This window comes from Leucopleurus acutus (assembly GCF_964270905.1).
Source record: "Leucopleurus acutus genome assembly, chromosome: X".
Lineage (NCBI taxonomy): Eukaryota > Metazoa > Chordata > Mammalia > Artiodactyla > Delphinidae > Leucopleurus > Leucopleurus acutus.
The window spans coordinates 97154917-97180017 of record NC_139148.1 but is presented as its reverse complement, the minus strand read 5'-3'; the positions used below and the strand labels follow the sequence as shown (position 1 = coordinate 97180017).

Genomic DNA, 25101 nt, shown 5'->3' with positions numbered 1-25101 from the left:
AAACAATGATTTACCCTGAGTTTTACAGCAAGTCTGCAGCAAAGAGCAAAGTTCATTTGTATTCTAAATCTTTTAACTTTTCTGCATAAAAGTACAGGGTTGTTTTAAGTGATGCTTTAAATGTCTTAGTGTCTCTCTCTGATGTAAGAGAGCTTGGGTGAAAGAGTATTCATGCTTCGTCATTCTTTTATCTTTAAGTTTCCAGTTTAGTGCTTAAGTATCTTCGTTAGAAGGAAAGAAAGTCTATATGGCTGTTTTAGCTAGAGTTTGCCAATGTGAAGACACATTTGTGTTTAAAAACCAAACCTATTTAGTTTGTAAGCAACAGCCCCTGGCTGTTATTATGTGGTCATAATTCACAGCTTTTGCTAGCCAAATAGCCTTCCCTTGGCCTACGGAGGGGGTACACAGTGGTAAGCCCTGACTTGACCTTGCTGTCATTAGTTTTCTACCTTCCCTGTTGGGAACATGATTTCTTTCTTCCAGTGTTAAAGTCTCCATCATTTTAATAAGAGACTGCTGATTTCTAAATTAGCTGGTTCCCACTTGTAAACCAGGAAGCCCAACAAAGTGGGCTTGCATATTCTGCCGTCATTGCTAAGCTTTTCTGGGTAATAGCTTGTCTGATTAGAATGGAAAGTGTTCTCTGGATCCTGGAACTTACTTGGGAGAAAATGCCATAGGTCTTATTTGGGGGCAGCTACTCGAATGAGCTAAGCTATCTTTAACTGGAGGTCGTTCTTTGGTCATTCCCACTACTTTTACATTTAAACTACCTAGGAGGAAGCCTGAATTAATAGATTCAACTAAACAGTTCAGGTGGTAGTATCATTTCCATGCCCCTTGGTCTTCAGGATTGGAGAATTCAATCTAGCAACCAGACCGAAGACTATGGTCTAACGAGAACACTGAGCTAGCACTCTCAATCCTGAGCTGCTTCTTTAGAACCAGATTTAAATATTTCCTGAAAGACCCTTGAGCATCCGTAAGCTGGTCAGAGGAGCAAGGACACATCTTGTACCTAGAGGGAATGAACTGTAATATAGGAAAGTATTCTTTTAACTGCACCAAGTGGCTTTGTTGGAAAAAAAACGGTGTCACAAAGGATTTAAGAGTTGGCATTGGCACACCCTTCTTCTTGCCAAAAGTGGCTACAACATTGATGAAGCGACAGTTGTACTACATCTGCCACCTGACCCAGCCCATCAGCATCTCCTTCTCCTCTCACCACCCCTCCTTTTCATACTTTTTGGCCACTTTGAGAGTCTTGCTTCTCACTTTCCCAGCACAGGCCAGGGTATCATGGACTTTACCTCCAAGCACATGGCTAGCTACTTCCAGGGCGGTCAAGGTCTCCACCCCATGCTGGCCAAGGGTAGCTTCCATAGGCATGCCTGCCAGGAGCACCATTTGATTTTCCAGGGTGATGCCCTTCAGTGAGCCTCCAAGAGCCTTGATCTGAGTAGCTGTCTCCTGGCTAGTCGGTTATAGGGCGTGTAGCTCCTGGACACGAACAAAGAACTGTATGTTGGCTACTGAATCCACTGCAGCCTCCACTGCCGCTGCCGCAAAGACGGAGTCAAGGAATAGGAGGGAGTACATCCTCTTAGCCTGCTGTGTGCCACATCGCTACCTAGGAAAGCATTCTCAATAAAGAATTTCATACTAGAGAGAGCAGCCCAAAGGTGCTGAGGAGCGTTTGATGGGGAAGAAGGAAATGTGGCCACCCAATTTCAAAACCATGATTTCAGCAGTGGAGAGAAATGAAAACTGTTTTGAAATTGTTTTAAAACTACTTTATAAACCCACATTAAATAGGTACTGTGCCTGACACATAACTGGTTTAGTAGAGAGGCAAGAATACAGAGCCCCAGTATATACAGAAACCACAGGGGAGTTCACTAATAACTCCACAGGGAGTGATGCCATTGATGCATTTCTAGAATAAAACCTCTGGAGTTCTGGTGGATATCTGTTTGGCTGTGGTCCACATAATCATAGAATCATCAGGATTAATTGAAACGTAGTGGCAATCTAGTCATTCTTCTGTCACTGCAACCAATCCATGGTATAGTAATCTCTAGCCTCTGAAAGAGTTCAACACCCCCATGTTAATTTGATGGAACGGAAGCTTGGCGAGGTATGAAAGAAGTCCCAACACAATTCTGTGCAAGGGTCAGTTGCCCCAACTTCTCAAATGTGTGTCTGGGGCCTCCAGAGAGTCTCGAGTTTATGAACGAACAGTATCATGAGACCACAGATGAAGGAGAGTTTGCTGGAACTAAGCCTCCTCCTTGCATGCCTGATCTACTTTGCTGCTCTTTTCTGACAATAGACAAACAATCCCCTGTGTCTGCGAAGCCCTCTAAGAGCTGAGTGCTGTTTCCTCCCCAAGTAGAAATCGGGGGTAGAATAACCAAGCATCTGGGAGCCTTGATCACTACCACTCTTGCAACTTTCCGTCACTCTTTGAGATTCTTAACCCCTATTGACTGAATATGAAGGAGAAAATTAAGCAGTAGTGAATTTAGTTTGGAACTCTGTCCCTTCCAAGGCCTCCTTTCCCTTAGCCCTGGCCTGCATTCCTGAAAAGGTGCTACAGAGGAAAAGACTTCCTTGCAGCACTAAGGTATCTGGTTACATGTGTCTTTCAAAGAGAGGGAAATGTTTTGCAAGTGGTTGAAAGGTTTTTTGTGGGGGTTTCTTTGTTTTTTTTTTTTTTTGCGGTACGCGGGCCTCTCACTGTTGCGGCCTCTCCCGTTGCGGAGCACAGGCTCCGGACGCGCAGGCTCAGCGGCCATGGCTCACGGGCCCAGCCCCTCCGCAGCACGTGGGATCTTCCCTGACCGGGGCACGAACCCGTGTACCCTGCATCGGCAGGCGGACTGTCAACCACTGCGCCACCAGGGAAGCCCTGAAAGGTCATATTTACGTTGAAAATATCTTTGCCTTTCCAAGTTTCAGATTTGGGGCATGTTTGACTTCAGGGAAATAAGGACAAGATAGCTGATGTTTTCTTAATTCAGCAGAGAGCAGCACATAGCTTACTGTTCTCAAGGGAAGATAGCAGCCCACACTTAGCATGCAAGCATACTGGGAGAAAAAGAGGCAAGAGGCAGTAGCAGTAGGGTTAGAAACCCAGAGTCGCTCTCCCTTCTCCCATCTCCAGCCAGAGGCAACCAAGCTGCTTCTCCTTTCCTTTAACACTTGGTCTGTTCTGACAAGAACAAAAGGCAATCCGCTCCAGAAGGCACGATTGACAACACAGCTGCCAGTTCAAAGGAATACAATTAAAAGTAATGTGTGAAAGAGGGAGAAATTATGGGGGGGGGGGGGCATTTTTCTTAAGTTTTTCCTCTCGAAATGTAATAGAGGGAAAATATATGAGTAAATGCATTACATGGATATTAGTAAACTTTGTCAAAGACTGTGTTTGGAAAAAAATCTTGCTTGCACTTGATGATGTCCACGTGATAGTCACGGTTTCAATCACAAAATGATTTAAGCTACTTTTCCTGTCAATCAAAAGTTACGTATTCTTTTTTAAATATGCCCCCATTTATTACTATGACCCAGGAATTTAATCCTGGCCGTTGAATACCAAAAAATCAACTTCTCATTATGATGTGTGCTGTCATGGTGCCTGCTTTTCCGCTAAAGAAGAAAGAGTCCTGCTGAGATGTCTGTGCTAGTTCAGCTTAAGCTTCTTGGCATTATCCAGGCTCAAGCTTCTTTTCTCAAAGGCTTCCCAGCTCTAGCCAAGCCCTGCTGCAGAGCAAGGGGCTCCTTGTTGCATGGGTGTTTCTGAGAGAAGCCACTCAGAAATTCCGGGTAGAGAGTTCAAGAAGAAAGAACCTAAATACAAAACTCCCCCAAGGTGCCTCCAGCAGTACCAACCAATAAAACAAGTTTCCTGCCATGAGTGTTCATTGTTGGTTTGTCTCACGTTTTCCCAAAACATCCATAACTCATGGAGTTTCCATTCTGATGATAACCAAGGGAGCTATGTTACTTCCATGAGATGCATGTGCCTTGACCCCTTTTCAGTGGTGCTGAAGATAATAGAATCATAGCACCATGCCATGGAAAGGTCATCTCCATAATGACCTGCCCAGTTTCCTGCCACTGTAGCCCTTCAGTACCACCACCCCCAGATGAAGACCCTTCATTCCCGTGGGTGACTCTTCTAGTACAGGCTCTGGGACTAATCCTGTTCCTAGTCACAGAGGCTCTCAGAACTGGAGGCCAGCAGCTCAGCACTTCAGTACCCAGTCAGCTAAGCTGCTGGTCCCCTCTGAATCTTGTATTTTTGGTAGCTATGCCTGAGCCCTTGCCTTGCTGCCGTGTAACCAAGCCTCTGCTTTACATTCCACTTTACTGGTTCTAAACTGTGGGCAATTTTGCACCCCAGGAGGACCGTTTGGCAATGTCTAGAGGTGTTTCTGGCAACCAGCAAGGCCAGATATGCAAAATTCAACCCTACAGATAGATGCTTTACCTCTATTTGGAGACTTGGAAAATGGAAGATAGTTGATGACCTTATAATGTTTCCTTTGCTGAAAAGATCAAGGATAGTCATGTAAAGAAAAATTAACTTCCTCCCTCCTCAGGGACTATGCCCACATTTTAAATAGCTGTTGACAGTCCCACTACTGGGCATATACCCAGAGAAGACCATAATTCAAAAAGACACACACCCCCCATTGTTCACTGCAGCACTATTTACAATAGCCAGGTCATGGAAGCAACCTAAATGCCCATCAACAGACGAATGGATAAAGAAGATGTGGTACAATATATACAATGGAATATTACTCAGCCATAAAAAGGAACGAAATTGGGTCATTTGTAGAGACGTGGATGGACCTAGAGACTGTCATACAGAGTGAAGTCAGTCAGAAAGAAAAAAAACAAATATTGTATACTAACACATATATGGGAAATCTAGAAAAATGGTACAGATGAAGCTGTTTGCAAGGCAGAAATAGAGACACAGATGTAGAGAACAAACATATGGACACCAAGGGGGGAAAGAGGGGGTGGGATGAATTGGGAGATTGGGATTGACATATATACACTAACTAATATGTATAAAATAGATAACTAGTGAGAAAAAAAGTCTAACAATTTTTAATTGTGTTTAAAGAATAAAATAAATAAATAAATAGCTGTTGAGCGGTAGGTAGTATTCTGCTTCTGGAGGTTGGTGCCAGTTGCCTGGCTTGCCTCGGGTGTGGATAACTGAGAGAAGCAGGAAGGTGGGGCTCAATAATTACTTCATGAGTGTGACACAGTCTCCTCTCTCAAGCTCGTCCTCCAATCATATAACGCTTCAGTCCGATGTCTGCATATAAACTGAGCAACTTTAAAACAACACATCATTTCGCATGTGTATGGAGCATGAAATGAAAATCATGATTGGCAAAGGGAATACTCTTGACATTATTTAACATGAATTCTAGATTTCTGGTCTGGTTTTCTTTATACCTTTCTAAAATGTCTCTTACCTACCACTAGCTGACTTTAGGTCATTTTCTTTATTCACGTTTATCCCACACAGCTTTTGAGAATAATGGTGGAAATTACCCTTTTATAATCCTTTACACTCTGAGAACCAACTGAGCTTAATTTGTATCACTCGAGCTCTTCTAGGCCTAAACCGGGTCTCCTGGTGATATCTACCAATTTTCAATTTACGGCAATGAACATACTTTTCAATTCTATGGCTATGAACTACTTAAAACAAAAGAGAGGTTCCCGACTCCTCTTTTTGCATGAAAGACCCTCTTTGTTCATTCTGATTTTGTGTTGCTGGCAAATGTGCTCCTATCAAGATTGTTACCCACTGGAAAAAGTATACAATAATAGACCTTTATTTGTATTGAATCCTGCGATATATCTGATGCCAATCTGGTTACCCTAGCCCTCACATGGTCCTGTGCCCTGGTTGGATCACCAAGGTTTCTGCACCTGGGTTCTCAGCGCTTTCCAGAAATCTTTATCAAACTTCCACTAGTCAGGTGATAAGCAATGACATGGAAAACTCTAAATCAGCTTGGCAGCATCCTCTTTCCAGTAAAGCAATCTACAAGAGAAATTTAATTTAAAAATTACATGATGACCTATAAAAAAATGAATCAAGAACAATGGCTTTCCTAAACAACTATATGTTTCAAGCTCCACCAGAGGGCTACCTGCAAAGCTAACTACACTCACATTGGCACACTGGGGCTCCATTCCTCTGTGCAGCCCTAGAGACACAACGACCAGACCTTTACTTCTGACATTTTTCCCATCTCCGTAATAACCTATATCCTCTGGTTTATTGTTTTTCAACTCATTGCATCATTTTCACAATTTCCTGGGAAATGGCATATCTTAACAGTACAAAGGGATCCTTCAGAGAGGGTTGGCTCCCTAAAAGCTACCCATGACGTATCCCCTTCCTACCTTGGTTTCTTTTACCTCTTCCGTTATTTCTAATAACCATCCAAACACTCACCTTACTTTTGGAGTTGATGCCCTCACCATTCATTATAACCCGTATTTTGCAAAAGAAAATGTATGGAATGGTTCATTTAATTCTTTGTGACAATCTAGATTTGAGAAAGATGGCTTTCCAGGTTTCCTACAACTAGAACTCTGAAATTATAAACCCTCACAACCTATGGAGTTAGCTATGTATTATTTTTTCATAGATTTAGCTGCTGTCTTTTGAAAAATTAAGAGCCCCCATCTGATGAGAAATCAAGAATAGTTTTGTGGGCTCCCAAACCTTGAGCTATACTATATAATATTTATCTGGGTTTAAGGTAGAACATTACCTGATGAGGTTAATTAATATCCAATATAACCTGTGATTTAATATGTCTGAATATTCAATGTTGGGACTGTAGATTTGTTTGCTGATGTAATAAATCAAATGGTTGGTCTTTTGTTGGTTGGAGGTGAAGTAGTATAGTGGTTAACAGGACAGGCTTTGGAGCCAAACTGCCTGGGTTCAAGTTCTGGTCACCCTACTTCCTAGCCATGTGATCTTGGACAAGGCACTAAGCTTCTCTATGGCTGAGTTTCCTCAGGTGTAAAGTGAGGATAATTATTATGCCTATAGCACGGAGCCATGGCAAGGACTAAATGAGATACTCCAGCATGATGCCTAGCATATGGAAAGTGCTCAATAACCAGTAGCCATTTGTATTATACTCACCCCTGCTCATCAGGCTAATGCTGGCCATTGTTACATACATTATTTATTTTTACATGTAAATATTGACTTTTTTAAAACATCAGGTGCGTTCTGTGACATTGCCCGCAAATAAGTTCTGTCCATTTTAGTCTTCCAATCTAAATTATATACACTTTGACCTTGAAATCAGCTGAGATGATCCAGGGAATCCTGATTATAATGGTTCTCTTTTTACCATAGTCTGGGAAACAAATTATTTCCCATCTGACACCAATGGCTGCTCCAAAGTATCTCATGCACCACTACTAGCTAACTGACCTTGTGGGTACAGCAGAGTGGGCAGCTGGTCATGTGACGTGATTAGATGCTAGTGTTCTTCATTTCTGAGTAATACAGAGAAATGAAATTCGTTTCCAACAGTCCCTTGGACTGATGAAAAAGACTGAACATTGATTTTTATCTGGCATGTTAGGGTGGGGAAGAGGAGACCCAGTAGGTGGAAAAGAGGTATTGAAATTTCACTAAATCTTGGCACAAGATGGGAGATTCATTTCCAACATGATGCTATCTGGCTAGCTGTGTGAGGAAGTACCACTCGGAGAGGTTCAGCCTATGACCAGACAGCATTGTGGGTATGAATGAGGTGGCTCCTGATAAGGGTCTGCCCATTAATTACAAATGGGGGGCTTAATTTCAGAAGCCTGTGATAAACTCCAGCAAGTGTGTCTGCCTAAAGCTGGTAACAATAGGGTTCAGGAGAATTCCAATTAGCAGATTGTGTCCAGTGATGAGGTTAAGGGAAATGAATGTATCATTCGGGCCCCTTGAGAACAGTAACCTTGCAAAAGCCCTAGCCAGTCCTGGGAGTGGAAGTAGAGCATCACCTGTTCCTCTGTTGTGTCCTCTGGCAATGGAATTTAGCTGAAAATATGAAGAAGCGGGCTTTCGCTCGGTGTTCACTGTACTGCAGGTGTTTTATGCAATGAGCTCTGAGCCGAGTGACTCTGTCTCATTTTCATTAATCCAAAAGGATCCTAGCATATAAGGCCAGCTTTTCAACAGGGAGACCTAGGGCAGATCCAGGAGCAAACTCATTAAGGCCTGAATGCAAAGCCCCAGGAAGAGGCAGGCAATGTAACTTCTTTAGTGGCCATGCACTAAGCCCACATCATTTCAAATTAAAAAATTCAATCAAGTCGGTTCATGTACCAGGTTTGTTTAGAAGTACAGTTGTAGATAATATGAACCAAATCTAATTTATTGGTGTGTTGATTTCATTCCCTTTTCTCCCCCTACCCTCACCCTTTTTTTTTTTTTTTTTTTTTTTTTTTTTGCGGTACGCGGGCCTCTCACTGTTGTGGACTCTCCCGCTGCGGAGCACAGGCTCCGGACGCGCAGGCTCAGCGGCCATGGCTCACGGGCCCAGCCGCTCCGCGGCATGCGGGATCCTCCTGGACTGGGACACGAACCCGCGTCTCCTGCATCGGCAGGCGAACTCTCAACCACTGTGCCAAAAGGGAAGCCCACCCCCACCCTTTTTTACCTTTTAAAAAAAACATGATTTTTAATGGGAAGCTCAGATCGTTCAGTATAATTTTGGAGTTCAAAGCGAAGGCAAAACTTGATAAGAAAAGAATAAAATTCAGTTTGCCACCTGTCCTCGATCTGAACACAAAATTGCTGTTGAAGGATAATTTAAAAATAAAAAAGTGGGCTTCCCTGGTGGCGCAGTGGTTGAGAGTCCGCCTGCCGATGCAGGGGACGCGGGTTCGTGCTCCGGTCCGGGAGGATCCCGCATGCCGCGGAGCGGCTGGGCCCGTGAGCCATGGCCACTGGGCCTGCGCGTCCGGAGCCTGTGCTCCACAATGGGAGAGGCCACAGTGGTGAGAGGCCCGCGTACCGCAAAAAATAAAAAAAATAAAAAAAATAAAAAAGTTAAATCCTGATCCTCATACAGATTTAAAGTTAACACAAGTGGATACATGTCTAATATTTTATTTCACTCATTAATTAGTGAGGAAACCAGGAGGCCAGAAGTCTGCAAACTATGACCTGTAAACCAAATCCAGCCTGTCACCTGTTTTTGTGAATAAATTTTATGGAGTACAGCCACACCCATTCCTTTTCATATTGCCTTTGACTGCTTTCTTGCTACAGTGGCAGCATTGTAAGGTCCACAAAGCGTAACATATTTACCATCTAGCCTTTTACTGAAAAAGCTTGCTAACCCTTGATATAGGCCATCAGGAATGCTGAAAGAAATTTACAAATAGATGCAAAGAAATTTGCATATAGATGCACAAATCAATCGCATTTTGCCAGGCAAGAAATATTTTCATTACAATTTGCAGAGTTGTAAAACAACTCAAAGATAATCAAAGGCATGGACAATCCAGAAAATATACTAGACCTGGGCTGTTAGGCCAGTTGTGTGAACAGAAACTCAAGACTAGGGATCCAGGGAGAAATCTTGTTTTATGAACCAGGGCACAGGTAGGGAAGAAGCTGGAATTCAGAAACTATTCAAAAGGGGAAAGTACCCTAATGCAGAGCCTTAGAGATCGGAACTTGGAATGGAGGAGGCTGAGGCTGGTCATTTGAGTACTTCCTACCTCAAGCCTTGATTGCCCTGGAAACTGGGGCAGGGCTGAGTCCTTGAGGCAGAGCGTGCGGGAGCCAAGGTGGGCAGAGGCTGACCCCGTACACTCTCTTGGTTTCAACCTACTGTTATAGGCTGAAGACGGTCACATCTGTTGATACATTTTCAGCCCTGACCTTTTTCCTTCAACATTCATGCTAGAGTTATACAATTTCCTGCTACTCTCCCAATAGGTACTTCAAACTCAACATGTCTAAAATTGAACTTCTTTTAAACCCTAAACCTGCTCTTCCTCCTGTATTCACTATCTCCAACGGTGACACCACCATTCAATCAGGCATGCAATGCAGAAACCTGACATCCTTGGTTCCTTCTCCCTGCAGTACTACCTGACACATCCAATGAATGTCTTAAATCTGTTCCTTTCTATCTCTAGAATCATTGTCTAGTTTAAGATCTTGCCATCTTTTCACCTGGACTATTGATATCTTTTAAGTAGTTTTATCTTTCTGAAACTCATCCAATGGTGTGCCGGAGCTGGCTTATGCCAGCTGGTGAGAACTGGTTGTGTGCATCTCTTCCCAACTCTGTGTTCCAGCATGTCATATTGGTAGCTTGAAACTGGCCACAGTGGGAGTATTTACACCACAGAAATCGGCAAACACTACAAATCAAGGTTGTTGTTTTTGTTTTGTTTTGTTTAATGGAAAGCTGCTTGTTAAACATTTATCGGCACATATACCACTGCCAATTCTCCACACTTCGGCCAAACTGATCTTTGTAAAACACTTGTTCAACCACACTACTCTCCTGATTAAAATTCTTCAGTGGCTCCCTATGGCCAACAGATCACATTAAGTTCCTTCTCATGGCATATGAGGCCTTTTATTACCTGGCCCCTGCCTAAATGTCCAGCTTCCTCTCCCATTCCTCCTAGCAACTTCTGTGCTAGTTCAAAGGTCATACAGTGGCCCACTCAAGCCTCAACTGCCTCATATATATACTTTGTTTGGCATGCACACTATCTTTAACTCTTTTGAGCCAACATTGAAGACTTTAGGAAATTCTACCTCCAAATCCATATTTCTGACTTTTCTTGAAAGATGACAACACTGGGTCCTCATTCATGCACATAACAGCAATTTGATCACAACAAGGGGCTGAGCAGCAGATGCCCCCTTTGAGACAGTATGTGCTCCACAGCTCACCAACGCCTACCATTTACTCATCCAAATTATGCATATGTCCCCACATGTAGCTTTTATTTCTGTGACCTGTTATCTGTTTGGACCCTGTTGTAGACCATATTACAAAGTCCTGATTATCATCAGAAACCTCTGACCCTAATGATAGACTCTTTCTTTGCCGTGGCTGTCCTGATGAGAGTCCATGGTCCCTGCACAGTCTAGAAAGGGAAGAGCAGCAGGATGAGGAGAAGCAGCAGAGGGGGAAGAGGAGTAGAAATATGTCGTCTTTGGGTCACAGTCTCCATCTTGGAGCAATAGCACTGTGAACATGACAAGCAGGGACTGTCCTGGGTCTTTGTGACCTCAAGGTATTCCCTATAGAGACCATTTGCTAACCTTCCTGAGAGTCTTAGAATGTCTACCTTCTCAGCTAGACATGGAAAGGAAAGACCCAAGGACACTAGCTCACACGGACTCCAGCTGTGTGGATCCAGGCTTCTAAACAAGAGCCAGCGTCTTAATTTGAGAATAAAAACCAATTCCTTTTAGCTGAGTGCCTGCTGTGTGTCTAGCACTGTGCTAGAGGCTATGGGGAAAACAAGAGCGGACTAAGACAACTCTGCCTTCAGAGAGCTCACAGCCTGACTGAAGAAGCAAGAAATACCTATATCAAATAATTAGAAACTAATATAAGCCTGCATCAGAAGAGTGACATCTTGGATATAACCTAGTGCCCACAACATCTGGGTGGTCAGTAAGGGGTGGGATCAAGTTAAGGGGAGATCTACGGAAGAAGTCAGGGCTTACAGTGGCCCTTCAGTGGCAGTGAAGTGGGGATCCACACAGGATATGCCACAAGGATATACATACAGAGAGCAGTGAATGAGGTGGGTGTGGCAATCTGTGAATGATAAGGCTGACTGGAAGAGAAAAGGTGGTCTTGGTAGGAGGACATGGTTGGGCACTGCCGACCAGTTTCTTTTGAAAAGATTTACTCTCTGGTGTCATGTATCCAGAAAGACAAATGGAGAATCAGAGGCTCCTTGTTGAGCACCAAGTCAAAGACAACAGAATCAGATGGCTCTGGAAAGCATGTCATACTCTAGGCATAGACAGCAACCTTTCAGCTCCATGACACAAACGGGGCTGAGCATTATTCACAAGTACCATTGTGTGTCTTGGACAGGTCTGTCAGCATTGACATAGAGGAGAAGAAAGAAAGAGTAGGAAAAGAAAGAGCAAGGAAGTGGGTAGAGAGAGTGGACAGGAAGAGCATCATGGTAGGGAGCAGACATGTACCTCCAGTCTAACCCAGGGAATCCTGTGCCATAAGCCATCTTCCCTCCACCCACCACCTCCACCTCTAGATCATGACAGAGATAAGAAATGCTCCTGGGCTTCCCTGGTGGCTCAGTGGTTGAGAGTCCGTCTGCCGATGCAGGGGACAAGGGTTCGTGCCCCGGTCTGGGAAGATCCCACGTGCCGCAGAGCGGCTGCGCCCGTGAGCCATGGCCGCTGAGCCTGCGCGTCCGGAGCCTGTGCTCCGCAACGGGAGAGGCCACAACAGTGAGAGGCCCGCGTACCGCAAAAAAAAAAAAAAAAAAAAAAAAGAAAGAAAGAAAGAAATGCTCCTGCCCACCGAGGAGGGGCAGATTCCGGATCTGAGCTCCTTTCTTCCCAGGCAGACTATGATACATTGTTCACTCGCCATCTCTCCCACCTCTAGGCTTTATGCTGGTTGTTGTGTTTATGTTCATTACCAGTCCCACTCAGACCTACTTCTTCCTTAGCCTGCAGGTTTATGTTAATTTCTGAGATTATTCTTTCCTGTGTCCGATTTACTTTGAGTCACTTGCTCACTTCCTGCTGCTTGTTTGTAGCTGCTCCCTCTAAATGTTTAACAATGTTTACTCGCTGCTCCATCCAAGCAATCGATGACCAGTGTGTAGTGAACTCTCAACTATTCAGAGGATGATGTAACCACCCCGAGAAGGAAACAGATTTCTTGCAAACTTCTCCACTTTCTTCTCCTCTGCCTTTTTCCCACTCCCTGTTTTCTGGCCACTTCCCTGCTTGGGAATCCCTCATCCAAGATGGGAAGGAGGCAAAGATGATGAAAACTGTAGCTCAGCCCTCCGTCAATTCGCCAGCAACTGTGGGTTTCCAAAATAATTTTTTTAAGAGTAAAAAGAAACTAGCGATTAAAACAGTATTTGTCTATTCCATGAGAATCTCCATCATCCACGTTCTGCTCTCCCCAGTTAAACTGAGTATTTGGAACTTTATTTAAAAATGTATTAAGATCAATATTTCACAGTTTCCTGGAATTTTATCCATGCTTTGAATCCTCAGCTCCACCCCTCCATGAAGACTCTTCAGACTATTCCAGTTCTCCTTGTTGTCCAGCTCCAGATTCTATCACACTGAGATTCTTCTGTTAGGTGTAGCGTGTCCCAAAGCACACATTTTAAAGTCAAAAGATTTGTTTTTAATTCATTGATCAGAGTCTGCTCACTCACCCAGACCTGTATGCTCCTGCACACCCAAAGAACCCCATACCTTTCACCTATAGCTGCTATTTACACCAAGCATCACATCATGGACATACCAATTTTTTTTTGAGTGTCAAGAGTCAATTGTTTATTTGTGTATTTGTTACAGAGTTCAAACTCCACAGCTGAAAGTGAGCCAGTCTTTATTTGCATAATATTTACCTTGGAACAAAGTTTAGAAATAGAAACTTGAACATACCAATTTTATCAGACGTCTTTTTGCTATTGGTAACCTCAAGCCTGGAGGTCCTCATTTACAGAGTAATTCTTCCTGACAATAACAGATTCTCTCTACCTTGCTGGGATCGACAGGAAGTTGGAGGAACACTGTCTGGCTTTGGTCTTTGGTCCCCTGAAGTTACAGTGTCACAATTTGGGAATGTCTTCTCTTCAGCCCCCAGGGCTTGATTTAGTGGCATGGGCTTTAAGATTACTGGTTGTCTTTAGCCTTTCAAACAAATATTTCTGCAGTCTCTACTGCTCATTTGGAACTGAACACATACTCCTACTTACCAATTTATAGAAGTCTGATATACCCAACCAGATTCCAAGAAAAATGCCCTTTACTTCTCTGTACAACCCCTCATTGTGCCTCAGACAGAACTGGCATAATTTAAGGGCCAAGCTCCAGAGTCATATTGTCTGAGTTTGAATCTTGGCTCTGCACCTAAAGCTGAGTAACCTTAGTATGTTCTTTAAACTCTGTGTGCCTCAGCTTCTTCATTTGGGGAGAATATTTACCTCATGAGGTTGTTGTGGGGATTAAGTGAGTAAATATACATAAAGTGCTGTATGCCTGGTGTACAGTAAGCATTTCACAACTAGCTATTCTGATAAGGAGAAGAATTGACAAAAAAACTGGTGACCCCAGTTCCTGAATCATTAACATTTGATGGGCTCTATGCTCCAAGCCTTAATCCTGCCCTTTTATGTGTTTTTCATTTTCTTGTACCTAGGTCCCCACTCTGATGATGGACACCCAGTTCTCTGAGTTCACACCGGACATTACTCCCATCATGCTTGCTGCCCACACCAACAACTACGAAATCATCAAATTGCTCGTCCAAAAACGGGTCACTATCCCCCGGCCCCACCAGATCCGCTGCAACTGTGTGGAGTGTGTGTCCAGTTCAGAGGTAGACAGCCTGCGCCACTCCCGCTCCCGGTTGAACATCTATAAAGCGCTGGCAAGCCCCTCACTCATCGCCTTATCAAGCGAGGACCCCATCCTAACTGCCTTCCGCCTGGGCTGGGAGCTCAAGGAGCTCAGCAAGATGGAGAATGAGTTCAAGGCTGAGTATGAGGAGCTCTCCCAGCAGTGCAAGCTCTTTGCCAAAGACCTGCTGGACCAGGCTCGGAGCTCCCGGGAACTGGAGATCATCCTCAACCATCGAGACGACCACAGTGAAGAGCTTGACCCTCAAAAGTACCATGACCTAGCCAAGCTGAAGGTGGCCATCAAATACCATCAGAAAGAGGTAAGCTGAGCTCTTCTCTGCTTTTGGGGAAGCTTAAGCCCTCCAGAGTCCAGAGCAGGAGACCAAGAGTCAGCATTTTCCTACCACTTAGCTCTCCACCAAACAAATGGTTAGACAGGCTTCAAAAACAGTGAGGCCCATATTTATCCAAGGCACATACAACCTCTGCGTATTTTCTTTATGGCCAGATAAGTAGGGAAAAATCTGATTCTATGATGGGAAAGCACTCATTCATTGAGCAAATGCTTATTTAGCACTGTTTTCGGGGTTTGGGATACAGAAAACAAGTATAACCCTGCCTTCACGGAGCTTACAAGCTAGTGGTGGACAGTAAGTAAATGATCACATTAGTGAATATATAATTACAAACTAACATCAGGCTCTGAGGAAGAACTTCTGAGAACACATAAAAAGGATCCTACCCTATATACCGGGGCCATGGCAATAGTGATCACAAAGGGCTTGCCGTCTGGATGCTGGTAGTTGTTGACAGAACTAAGTCCTTGGTAGTCCCTCAGCAAGAAAGCTGAGACGTACATTTGAAAGATGGAGTCACACAGAGGGTGTGTGGTTCTGCAGAAGGCTGAGTCCCCTGCATTGGCAGGCAGATTCTCAACCACTGCGCCACCAGGGAAGCCCTGTTCTATGCCATCTTATCAAACAATTTTGGGGAGCCTTCTAGCAGGCCTCATTTAGCTCTTTAAGGAGGAAGCATGGTAGAAAGAGCAGGGACTTTGGAGCCAGAGCAACTGAGGATGGAATAGCCTTCAGCTGTACGACCTGAAGAAAGTCCCTCAAATTTCAGGACATTAGTCTTCTCATAAAATGGAGATGACAATAGTTCCTCCATTTCATAGGACTATTATGAAAATAAATGTACTTTAATGTCCATTTCCATCTCTCTTCCAACGCCACCTGGAGTCAGATTCAAATGGGTTGAACCGAGAAGTGCTTGCTGTCGGAAGGGCAACGAGCAGCGCCATCCCTTCATGGGTCCAGGCTCTGAGGCAAATCACATGTGTGCTCACCTGGTCCCTTTCTCCCAGACAAGAAAAAAAAAAAAACTACCCCTCTGAAATGAGGCAGAAATGAGTACTGGGGCAACCTCGAAGGGGATAAAATATGACAAAAGAGCAACATGGAGATTTAACGGCTCCATGGGGGAGACAGTAAATGGATAGACCCACCCCTGAGTCTCCTTATCCTGTTTTTGCAACTACTTGCTTTAAGTAATTTCATTAAGCCTGAAGTTACTCAACCTCACTCTTCTCTTCTGAAAGATAGGGATAATAGGAGTACTTACCTCCCTAGAGAAATATAAAGTTTAAACAAAACAGGTAATATGCTCATGCATAGCACAAGATTCAGCATATATTAGGCATTCAATAAATATTACCTGCTACTATTATTCATTTTTATTGTTACACACAGGGGACCCAGGGTATATGATCTGATTCTGTGTACTAAAATTGTAGGTAATAGATACAGCAATGGCCATCCCCTCCCTTACCCCTTCCTCTCTCTTGCCACCCTACTGTTGATATGTAGTAGCAGTTGTGTTAAGTTGTCTGCTATAAGGTCTAATTGACTTTTCTTCAGTTTTATATATGTGTATATTTCCATTAATGATGTACATTATGATTTCAGTGTGGTTTTCACTTTACATAAATTGTTATAATACTGTAAGAAAAGAAATAACAAGTATGTTTAGAATACGAATTGCTTCCAGATGACAAAATGGTTAATGGGAATAGAAGTGTTAAAAACGGATATTGCAGAATACAATTAAAGTTTGCATTCCTTCCCTCACTAGATAGCAGATAAACTCCATAATTGTAGGGCCTCATCCCCCTGAAAACTGACAAAATATTTATTTGCAAACAGTTTCATTACAATATTTCATCAATTTTGCATTGGTAGATCATCTACCAGTTACTTTATCACTTGATCCCTTCTGCTCCTATAATCATCATTTGCCAGTTTCAGTTTCTGCTCCATTTGGAAACCATTGTGATGACTTCCTCACTCTCCTGGGGATCTGCTTAGCATATGACCATGGAGTCATCCTTGGGTTCTACATTCACTGCCCTCCAGCCCTCATTAAGCTTCTCATCATTTTTTCCCTCATGTTTTAGCCCTTTTACTTTTCTAAAATTTTGTCCTCCATGTCCCTTATTTCATAATTTCTCTTATTACTGTTATTACAGAATATCTCCATGTTTCTATATGTTCATGTGATATATTTCTTATCTATCATTAGACCAACCTGAATGTGGCAAAGGTTTATATTTCCTTTTGCTCTCTCAATTAAACATCAGAGATTCCAAAGTTGGTCTCAGAGTCTATTTGCTGTGTACGTTAAAGTGGAAAGGATCACTTGTTTTATTGTGGTAAACTATACATAACACAAAATTTACCATTTTAACCATTTTTAAAATATACAGTTCAGTGCCATTAAGTACATTCATGTTGTGCAATCATGACCACTAGGAGTCATTTTTTTGAAGAACAGGCAAGTTTTGGGGTGTCTACTTTTTCTTTCAATAGTGAGCCCATACAATTAGAGTTTCATATTTTGCAGACCACATTATTTTCGATCCATAACACTGGCAAAGTAGCATCTTTTAGCTATTAAAATTATGGATATTCAGCAGTAATACAAAGGTAATCCAAAAACCACTGTATTTATGCAGAGATCAACAATTTTAGGTCTGGTGGTACTCACTCATCACTGTGAATCAAATCAATGAGAACTTTGGAATTTGACAGACTGAACTGTTCCAGTCAGACCACATCAAACTTCAACTCCAGGTTTGCAGCAAATGCAGCAAGGATAATGAGTGACTGTCAACTTCAATGTCAATGATTTCATGAAAAATAATACACCCTCATAGAGTCACATAAACTCAAATATGGCCCAAAGTTTAGTCCCATGGCCAGAGACTTCAGAATTTACATATTTAGCTCCACATTTCCTAAGACAAGTTATCTCTTTTTGTTGTTCTTGTTTTTTGTTTTTTTTGTTGTTGGTGATTATTAATATACTTTATTATTTGTTTAACATCTTTATTGGAGTATAATTGCTTTACAATGTGGTGTTAGTTTCTGCTTTATAACAAAGTGAATCAGCTATACATATACCTATATCACCAAATCTCCTCCCTCTTGCGTCTCCCTCCCACCCTCCCTATCCCACCCCTTTAGGTGGTCACAAAGCACCTAGCTGATCTCCCTGTGCTATGCGGCTGCTTCCCACTAGCTATCTGTTTTACATTTGGTAGTATATATAAGTCCATGCCACTCTAACTTCGTCCCAGCTTACCCTTCCCCCTCCCCGTGTCCTCAAGTCCATTCTCTATGTCTGCATCTTTATTCCTGTCCTGCCCTTAGGTTCTTCAGAACCTTTTTTTTAAAAATTCCATATATATGTGTTAGCATACGGTATTTATTTTTCTCTTTCTGACTTACTTCACTCTGTATGACAGTCTGTAGGAACAGTACGGAGGTTCCTTAAGAAACTAAAAATAGAACTACCGTACGACCCAGCAATCCCACTACTGGGCATATACCCTGAGAAAACCATAATTCAAAAAGAGTCATGTACCACAATGTTCATTAGCTCTATTTACAATAGCCAGGATATGGAAGCAACCTAAGTGTCCATCGACAGATGAATGGATAAAGAAGATGTGGTACATATATACAATGGAATATTACCCAGCCATAAAAAGAAAAGAAATTGGGTTATTTGTAGTGAGGTGGATGGACCTAGACAAGTTATCTTAACAATGACCACAGATAAATTTTAGTTTAGTTTCTCTTCTGAATTGTAACTTCATTTCTGCTAAAGAACTCTGTAATCCTTCCCAACCTGTGAGTTATAGATTTTTTAAATCTGTGGTTCCATTGAGTCTCAAATGAGTACAGTCTCTAATTTTCTCTATTCAAATCCACATGTCAAGTTTAAGACTGAATACTCTCACCTTGAACAAATTAGCAATGTCCTTATTTTAGGGGTGTTTTTGTTGTTTCAAGTTTAGTGTGTTTGGATAAGAAGCAAAGTCCTGTGAGTTACTGAGGTTCTAATAATTCAGGTATCTCTGAGCACTTCATTCTCAGAAGCTCTTGATCTAAGGAAGCAGACTGATAAGTTTTTTCAATAAATATCCATAATCTAGCCATTAAAAAAGTGAAACATACACACAGTGCTTAAGGCCACAAGCATAAAAAAGGTCACGATCATTGATCATCAATTCTCATCATACAAACTCCTTTTGTAGAATGTGATGGACACAAATAAACAAATGAAAACTAACTTTATCCTTCTATTATATTTATAGCAAATGAACTCAGCTTTGCTACGTTAGATAAAATTCCTCAGATTCCTTGGAGGCATATACTTTATGTGTGCTTACTCATCAAGAAAAATATATTCACATCTTAAGTGAGTCACACTCCAGGGTCTGGTGGAACACATTCAATTTGAGGGTTGCATGTTATGAGCCCCTAAAAAATTGGAGACACTTTCTTAAAGGTGTCTAGACTTTTCTAGATGACCTTCAGGCCCTTAAGAAGGCTAGACAAGAATTATCTCCCAGGACCAGAATTATTCAAAGGAGAAACAACCTGTAGATGGGAATGGGACAACTAAGCAAAAACAGAAATTTTGTCTTCTTTTTCATACTTGATTACATGCTTGATTCCAGTTGGACCATGGGGGTCTATCTTCAAGAATAGATAGGTTTCTTCTCAGTGTCTATACTCAGAGCAGGAAAAAGCAGATACACCACTTCTCCACTTTCTAGTGTCATGTCTGCTGACACCCTGTTCAGTCTTCTTTCAAAGCTTGCTGTGATTCCAACAGGGCAGAAATTCCCAGTACAAATCGAAATTTTCTCAACAGGTGGAGGTATTATAAGGGAGGAACATTAGAGACTCCTTCATCAGGTGAAAGTACCCAAAGATAAGCCTGTTCACATCAAAAGTTGCAAACAGACGATATGTCTCTACGTCTCTTAAACCTTGAGCTAAAAAGCTTTATTCAAAAAAACAAAATATTTTTCTCTATAAAATGAGCTGCAACACAACTGATTTTCCAAAACTGGAAGTTAGGAGTTGCCAATATTAAAAATTTAGAAGATAATGGTTTCAAGAAAAGCCAATGTTTCCCCAAGTTTAAGTAAGAATAAAACTATTTAAAAATGATCAGTATTGCCAGAATTTATCATCTAGAGGCATGTGTATTTATGTGTTTTCAACAACAGATTTTGTTAATGGCATCTTTGATTAAAGGAATCTGAAACACTGAAGTTGTGTTTCCTACCTGTGACTCCCTAGTCTACTTTACATGAATACTTGTGTTAAATTAAAAAATACCTCTTGAGATGCTTTCAGCATTTTACTAGGGTCTTTAAGACGAAATTGTGACAAGGGGTAAAGAGTTCAGTGGTTTTCCTTACCTTGCTAAAATGCAGTTTCATTCTTCAGAGGTATAAATGGAGATCACCTTCAAAGACTATTACCCTGAAGAGATGTGACACTTGAGACCCATGGATAGTTGTATCTGTCAATACAAATAGCTCCCAAATAACTTCAGGAACTAAAGGTTATTTTTTCTTTTTTTTTAGGGTTTTTTGGTTGGTTGGTTGGTTGGTTTGTGAGCTAAGGAATACATAGTCAGAAGAAAAACAAGTTTTAAATGAGGGGTAGGGTCCTTGAAAAAAATAAGACGTATACCCTAGGTGAAATGGCTAAATACCACTAGTCTATTAAGATATGGCTGTCAATACAAGAACACAATAGTCAGCTTTGCTGTAAAAAATAAATCTAGTTGGATAATAGTGGGTTAATAATGTGCAGAGTTACATAACTTCCTCAGGAACAAAATCTTAGCCTTAAATGGAATATAATTCACTATTTCTTGAAAGGTGGCTTTTTCATTGTTGTTTTTTCCTCATTACTATTCCTAGAAGAACTGAGTAGGCTCCCAAGAAGAAGTTAACTTGGTGGGGAAAAAAAAGCTCAAAAGAATGAAACAAAAACTGATTCCAACTATAAGTTCGACATCGAGTAAAATAAGGAAGCTCTAATCTCTTTGAAAACAGGTATAAAACTATTGGATAATCCTTACATGTCACACAGATTTTCAGGTATTCTCATATAGACATTTTTCAGCTATTCCTAAAAAGTTCTGATTTCATGTATTCTTTCCCAGTGTCAGATATATCATCCAAAGTCTTTGAAAACTATATCATTTTGTGTGTTCCTTATTACCATTGAAGGTAGGCAAAAAGGTTATAACTATCATTTGACAAACAGGAAAGAACTATATTTCAGAGATGTGTTAAGACTATCTATCTGACAAAGCCAGAAGAACTTCAGATTCCTGGTATAATACTTTCTCTGAGTATATTCCACCTTCTGTTGAGAGGAGTTCTTTTATGCTGGTTTGGTAGCCTCCAAATTCACCACCAGGTAATTTAAGATGACCCCAAGTTCTTTGATTTGTGAATGAAAGTTTATTAGTTAAAATTTGTTAAAACACGTAACAATAAAATGGTATGGACCAATAGCTAATAAGGACTATATTCAGTTATAATCTAATAACTAGCAGTAATCATCATAAGAATACAACTAAAAAATAATAAAAGAATGCAACTTATGTAGTTACAACTTCCCACACATTTAGCCAAAGCACACAGGGATGAAGAATTAGATGCTTCCTAATTCACTGCAATCTACCAGCCTATCTCCCTTAGTTTTCACACCTTAAATTTGTCTTAGAATGGTGAGCCTATCCCCCTCTCTATCCCTCCATGCCATACAAGAATTGACTTTGGTGTTGTTCTCAGGAAGATCCAGAAAAGTTTGGATAAAGGACTGGAGGGGAGACACAGGATTCCAATCAGAGGTATCCAATCAGTGGACTGCCAAGTTAGTTAATCCATCTTCCTCTAACTGGGCTTTTAAGTGCATGACCTGTGTCAATTGCCAACCAATTATTTCTATCAATATTAACAACTTAGGGTTGTCTAATTTGCGTATGACAAAAACAAGGCTTGGTTCATAAATGCGATTAGGAACTAACTCTATACCATGGTTTTCCACCATAAACTGCATAACTGTTGACTTGTTACTTTTCTTCTCTCTCCTAAAAATACCTTCCCTACTAGCTCTTATTCCTAAGTATGTTCTTACTTCCTGCACTTATTTCTTATCACTATTAACTTTACTTTTAATTCTGTTCTGTAAGAGCAAACATACTTAATACAACAATCCATTGCTTGGAGCAAGGTAACAATCTTAACAATTCAAAAACATATAATCACACAATCAAAGCAAACATTGCTATATATTTTATCTAATCCCAAGGTGCCATTATAGTATAATCTTTCCAGGTGAACCCATCTAGCCAAGAGGCTAGATAGTTCCACATATTACACTGTTGTAGCACCTTCCCGTTTGACACCTAAGGACCATGTTGACTATTACGTGTTTTATAGGCTGGTTCAAGCTTTATCTTGTTTCAATGTCTGGAGTAGTCTCACAGATTTCTTTTGATGTATTTTGATGACTTGCTTGAGTAAGTATGGTTGATTGTGTTCTCTCATTACTACTAACAATTTTAACAGGCTCACTAATCTGTTGTGGAATTGTTATGAAGTCCATATTCTAGAGTTCTACTTGGAAGAATAGCTACCCTTCAGTATCCATCTTATTTGAGGTGTACCAGATCTTTCCATTTACAGTTAAATTGCTCATCAAATAGAATTCATAGCAGATTGATGTTCTCTCCTTGGATATGTTTCCTGATCTTGCACAAGTATTTATGCCTTGAGTTTCATTTTGACACAAAGTTATAGCCCTATTTCCTGAAGTCCAAATTTCTAGTGGAGAGTGTATATCTTCCCTGACTGTTTCTAAACCTTTAATTAAAGCATAGATTCTCTTTTTAAACTTTTATCCAGGTACTCTGTTATTCTTCTTCTTGGTTGCTACATATATAGATTTCCTTATTTAACTCTAATCACTATTTTTCCTTATAAAACTGCTCCTATTGGAATGGTGGGATAAATGGTTACTTCTTATTTTCCCACTGCTCTATTTAGGTTAATCGGCATAGTTCCTTTGCACTGCATCTATTATTTACCACTTTGGACACAGTGTATAGAGTGGCCTACCCTGGGCAAGTAAGGCTCAGTTTGTCCAGTTATTGCAGCAGTAAAGTCCCTCAATCTGCTGTCTGGTATGGCTTGTAATTATCCACAGTAGTTGCTTGTAATATAACTTTTATTTCTACTCTTTGTGTCTTTGTTCACCCCTCTAAGTCTCCTGGATCCTCACCTACTCTATCAATCTTCCCACGCAGCAGTGTACTGTGAAACTTTCTCAAACTAATATTTTTCAGTAGCTCCATAAGTTCTTCTGATTTTCAAAATGGTCTCTAAAAATACAACAAACTAGTGAATATAAAAAAACAGAAGCAGACTCACAGATATAGAGTGGTTACCAGTGGGGAGATGGGAGAGGGAAGGGGCAAGATAGGGGTAGAAGAGTAAGAGGTATAAACCATTAGGTGTAAAATAAGCTACAAGGATATATTGTACAGCACAGGGAATATAGCCAATATTTTATAATATCTATAAATGGAGTATAACCTTTAAAAATTGGGAATCACTATATTGTATACCTGTAACATATAATATTGTACAGCAACTATATTTCAATTAAAAAAAATTTAAGAGTCTGTGTAAAAAAAAGTTAAAAAAAGGAGTCTGTAGCTTTTCTTGATACAGCAATCTTTTTTTAACTTTTATTGAAGTATAGTTGCTTTACAATGTTGTGTTAGTTTCTGGTGTACAGCAAACTGATTCAGTAATACATATATATTCTTTTTCATTACAGGTCATTACAAGATACTGAATATACTTCTCTGTTCCCTGTGCTATACAGTAGGACCTTGTTGTTTATCCATCCTATATGTAATAGTTTACATATACTAATCCCAAACTCCTAGTCCTTCCCTCCCTCATCCCCCTCCCACCACATCTTCTTTATTCATTCATCTGTCGATGGACATTTAGGTTGCTTCCATGCCTTGGCTATTAGCTATCTCTTTCTTAAATTTGTTAAATAAACTTATCCTGAAATTCAGTGGCAAAACTGACTTATGTTTCTCCTGCTACTGCTCATCCAAATAAGACCTGGTTATACAGTCTATAATTTTCCCCATTTACCTTTAAAGGTAGCTAATAATCTGTGTATGCAGAGCTCACTTAGTATTAGATGCAGCATCTGTCATATTGGTTAGCTCTGAATCCATCTGTATTAAAAGTCTTTTTAATCCCTTTGACTATAATATACTTTAGGACTCTATGTAAATTGGTATAATCTGGTTTCCCACGAATGTGGATTGACTTCTACATGTCATTTCTTCACAATTTTCATATATCACTTTGTCTAACGGTATACTTCTATGTCTTTACCTAGTTGTTGCCCATATTGTAAGATGCAAAGGCCATTCTCTAGGAAGAAGGACCGTAATGTCCACAGGCTTGTATGAAAGGTAGCTATTCTTCCAAATGGAAGTAAGGGTACCCTATGGCATGCAATTAGTATGATCAGTGAATTTCCTGAATGTGTATTTAGTCCCTCTCTGTTTTGATATGGGGGTCTTCCAACTATTGCATTTCCCCCCTCTGGTAGCTGTAGAATTACTGTGGGTATAACCAGTCCCCATTTTGTTTAAAATCATTATTGCTCCCATTTCTCAGTAGTAAAGATTTCTGTCAAGGTTGAAGCAGTTTCCCTTATAATAAGCCTATCAGCTATTCTTTATAAATGTGGTTATACCCAAGAAGGTGTACGTTATCTGCTTCTACTTGTGGACCATCATCTCTAAGCCTATGCCCTAAGTGTTTGACTTTTCCATAGGCAAATAGTCCTTGTTAGGGCTTTGTCTAGCCCTTCCAGTACTAGTACTTCTCTCCGGTTGTTATTTGGTGTAACTTGCCATTTCCATTTGAGCAACAATGTTGCAGAGTAGTTGTGATATGGGTCAGCATTTGAGGGAACAGTCCTGTATTGGAACTTCCTGGCC

The 25101-nt window shown here is 41.0% G+C and overlaps 1 protein-coding gene across 1 annotated transcript in view; it reads left to right on the top strand.

The window, feature by feature from the left end:
* Window positions 1–25101, top strand: part of TRPC5 (transient receptor potential cation channel subfamily C member 5) — a gene marked incomplete at both ends in the record, with an annotated part of 134382 nt that overhangs the window by 12749 nt on the left and 96532 nt on the right. Inside the window, one exon of the mRNA XM_082864935.1 lies at window positions 14481–15002. Within this exon, the coding sequence (XP_082721061.1) occupies window positions 14481–15002 (522 nt within the window). The remainder of the gene's footprint in view (window positions 1–14480; window positions 15003–25101) is intronic.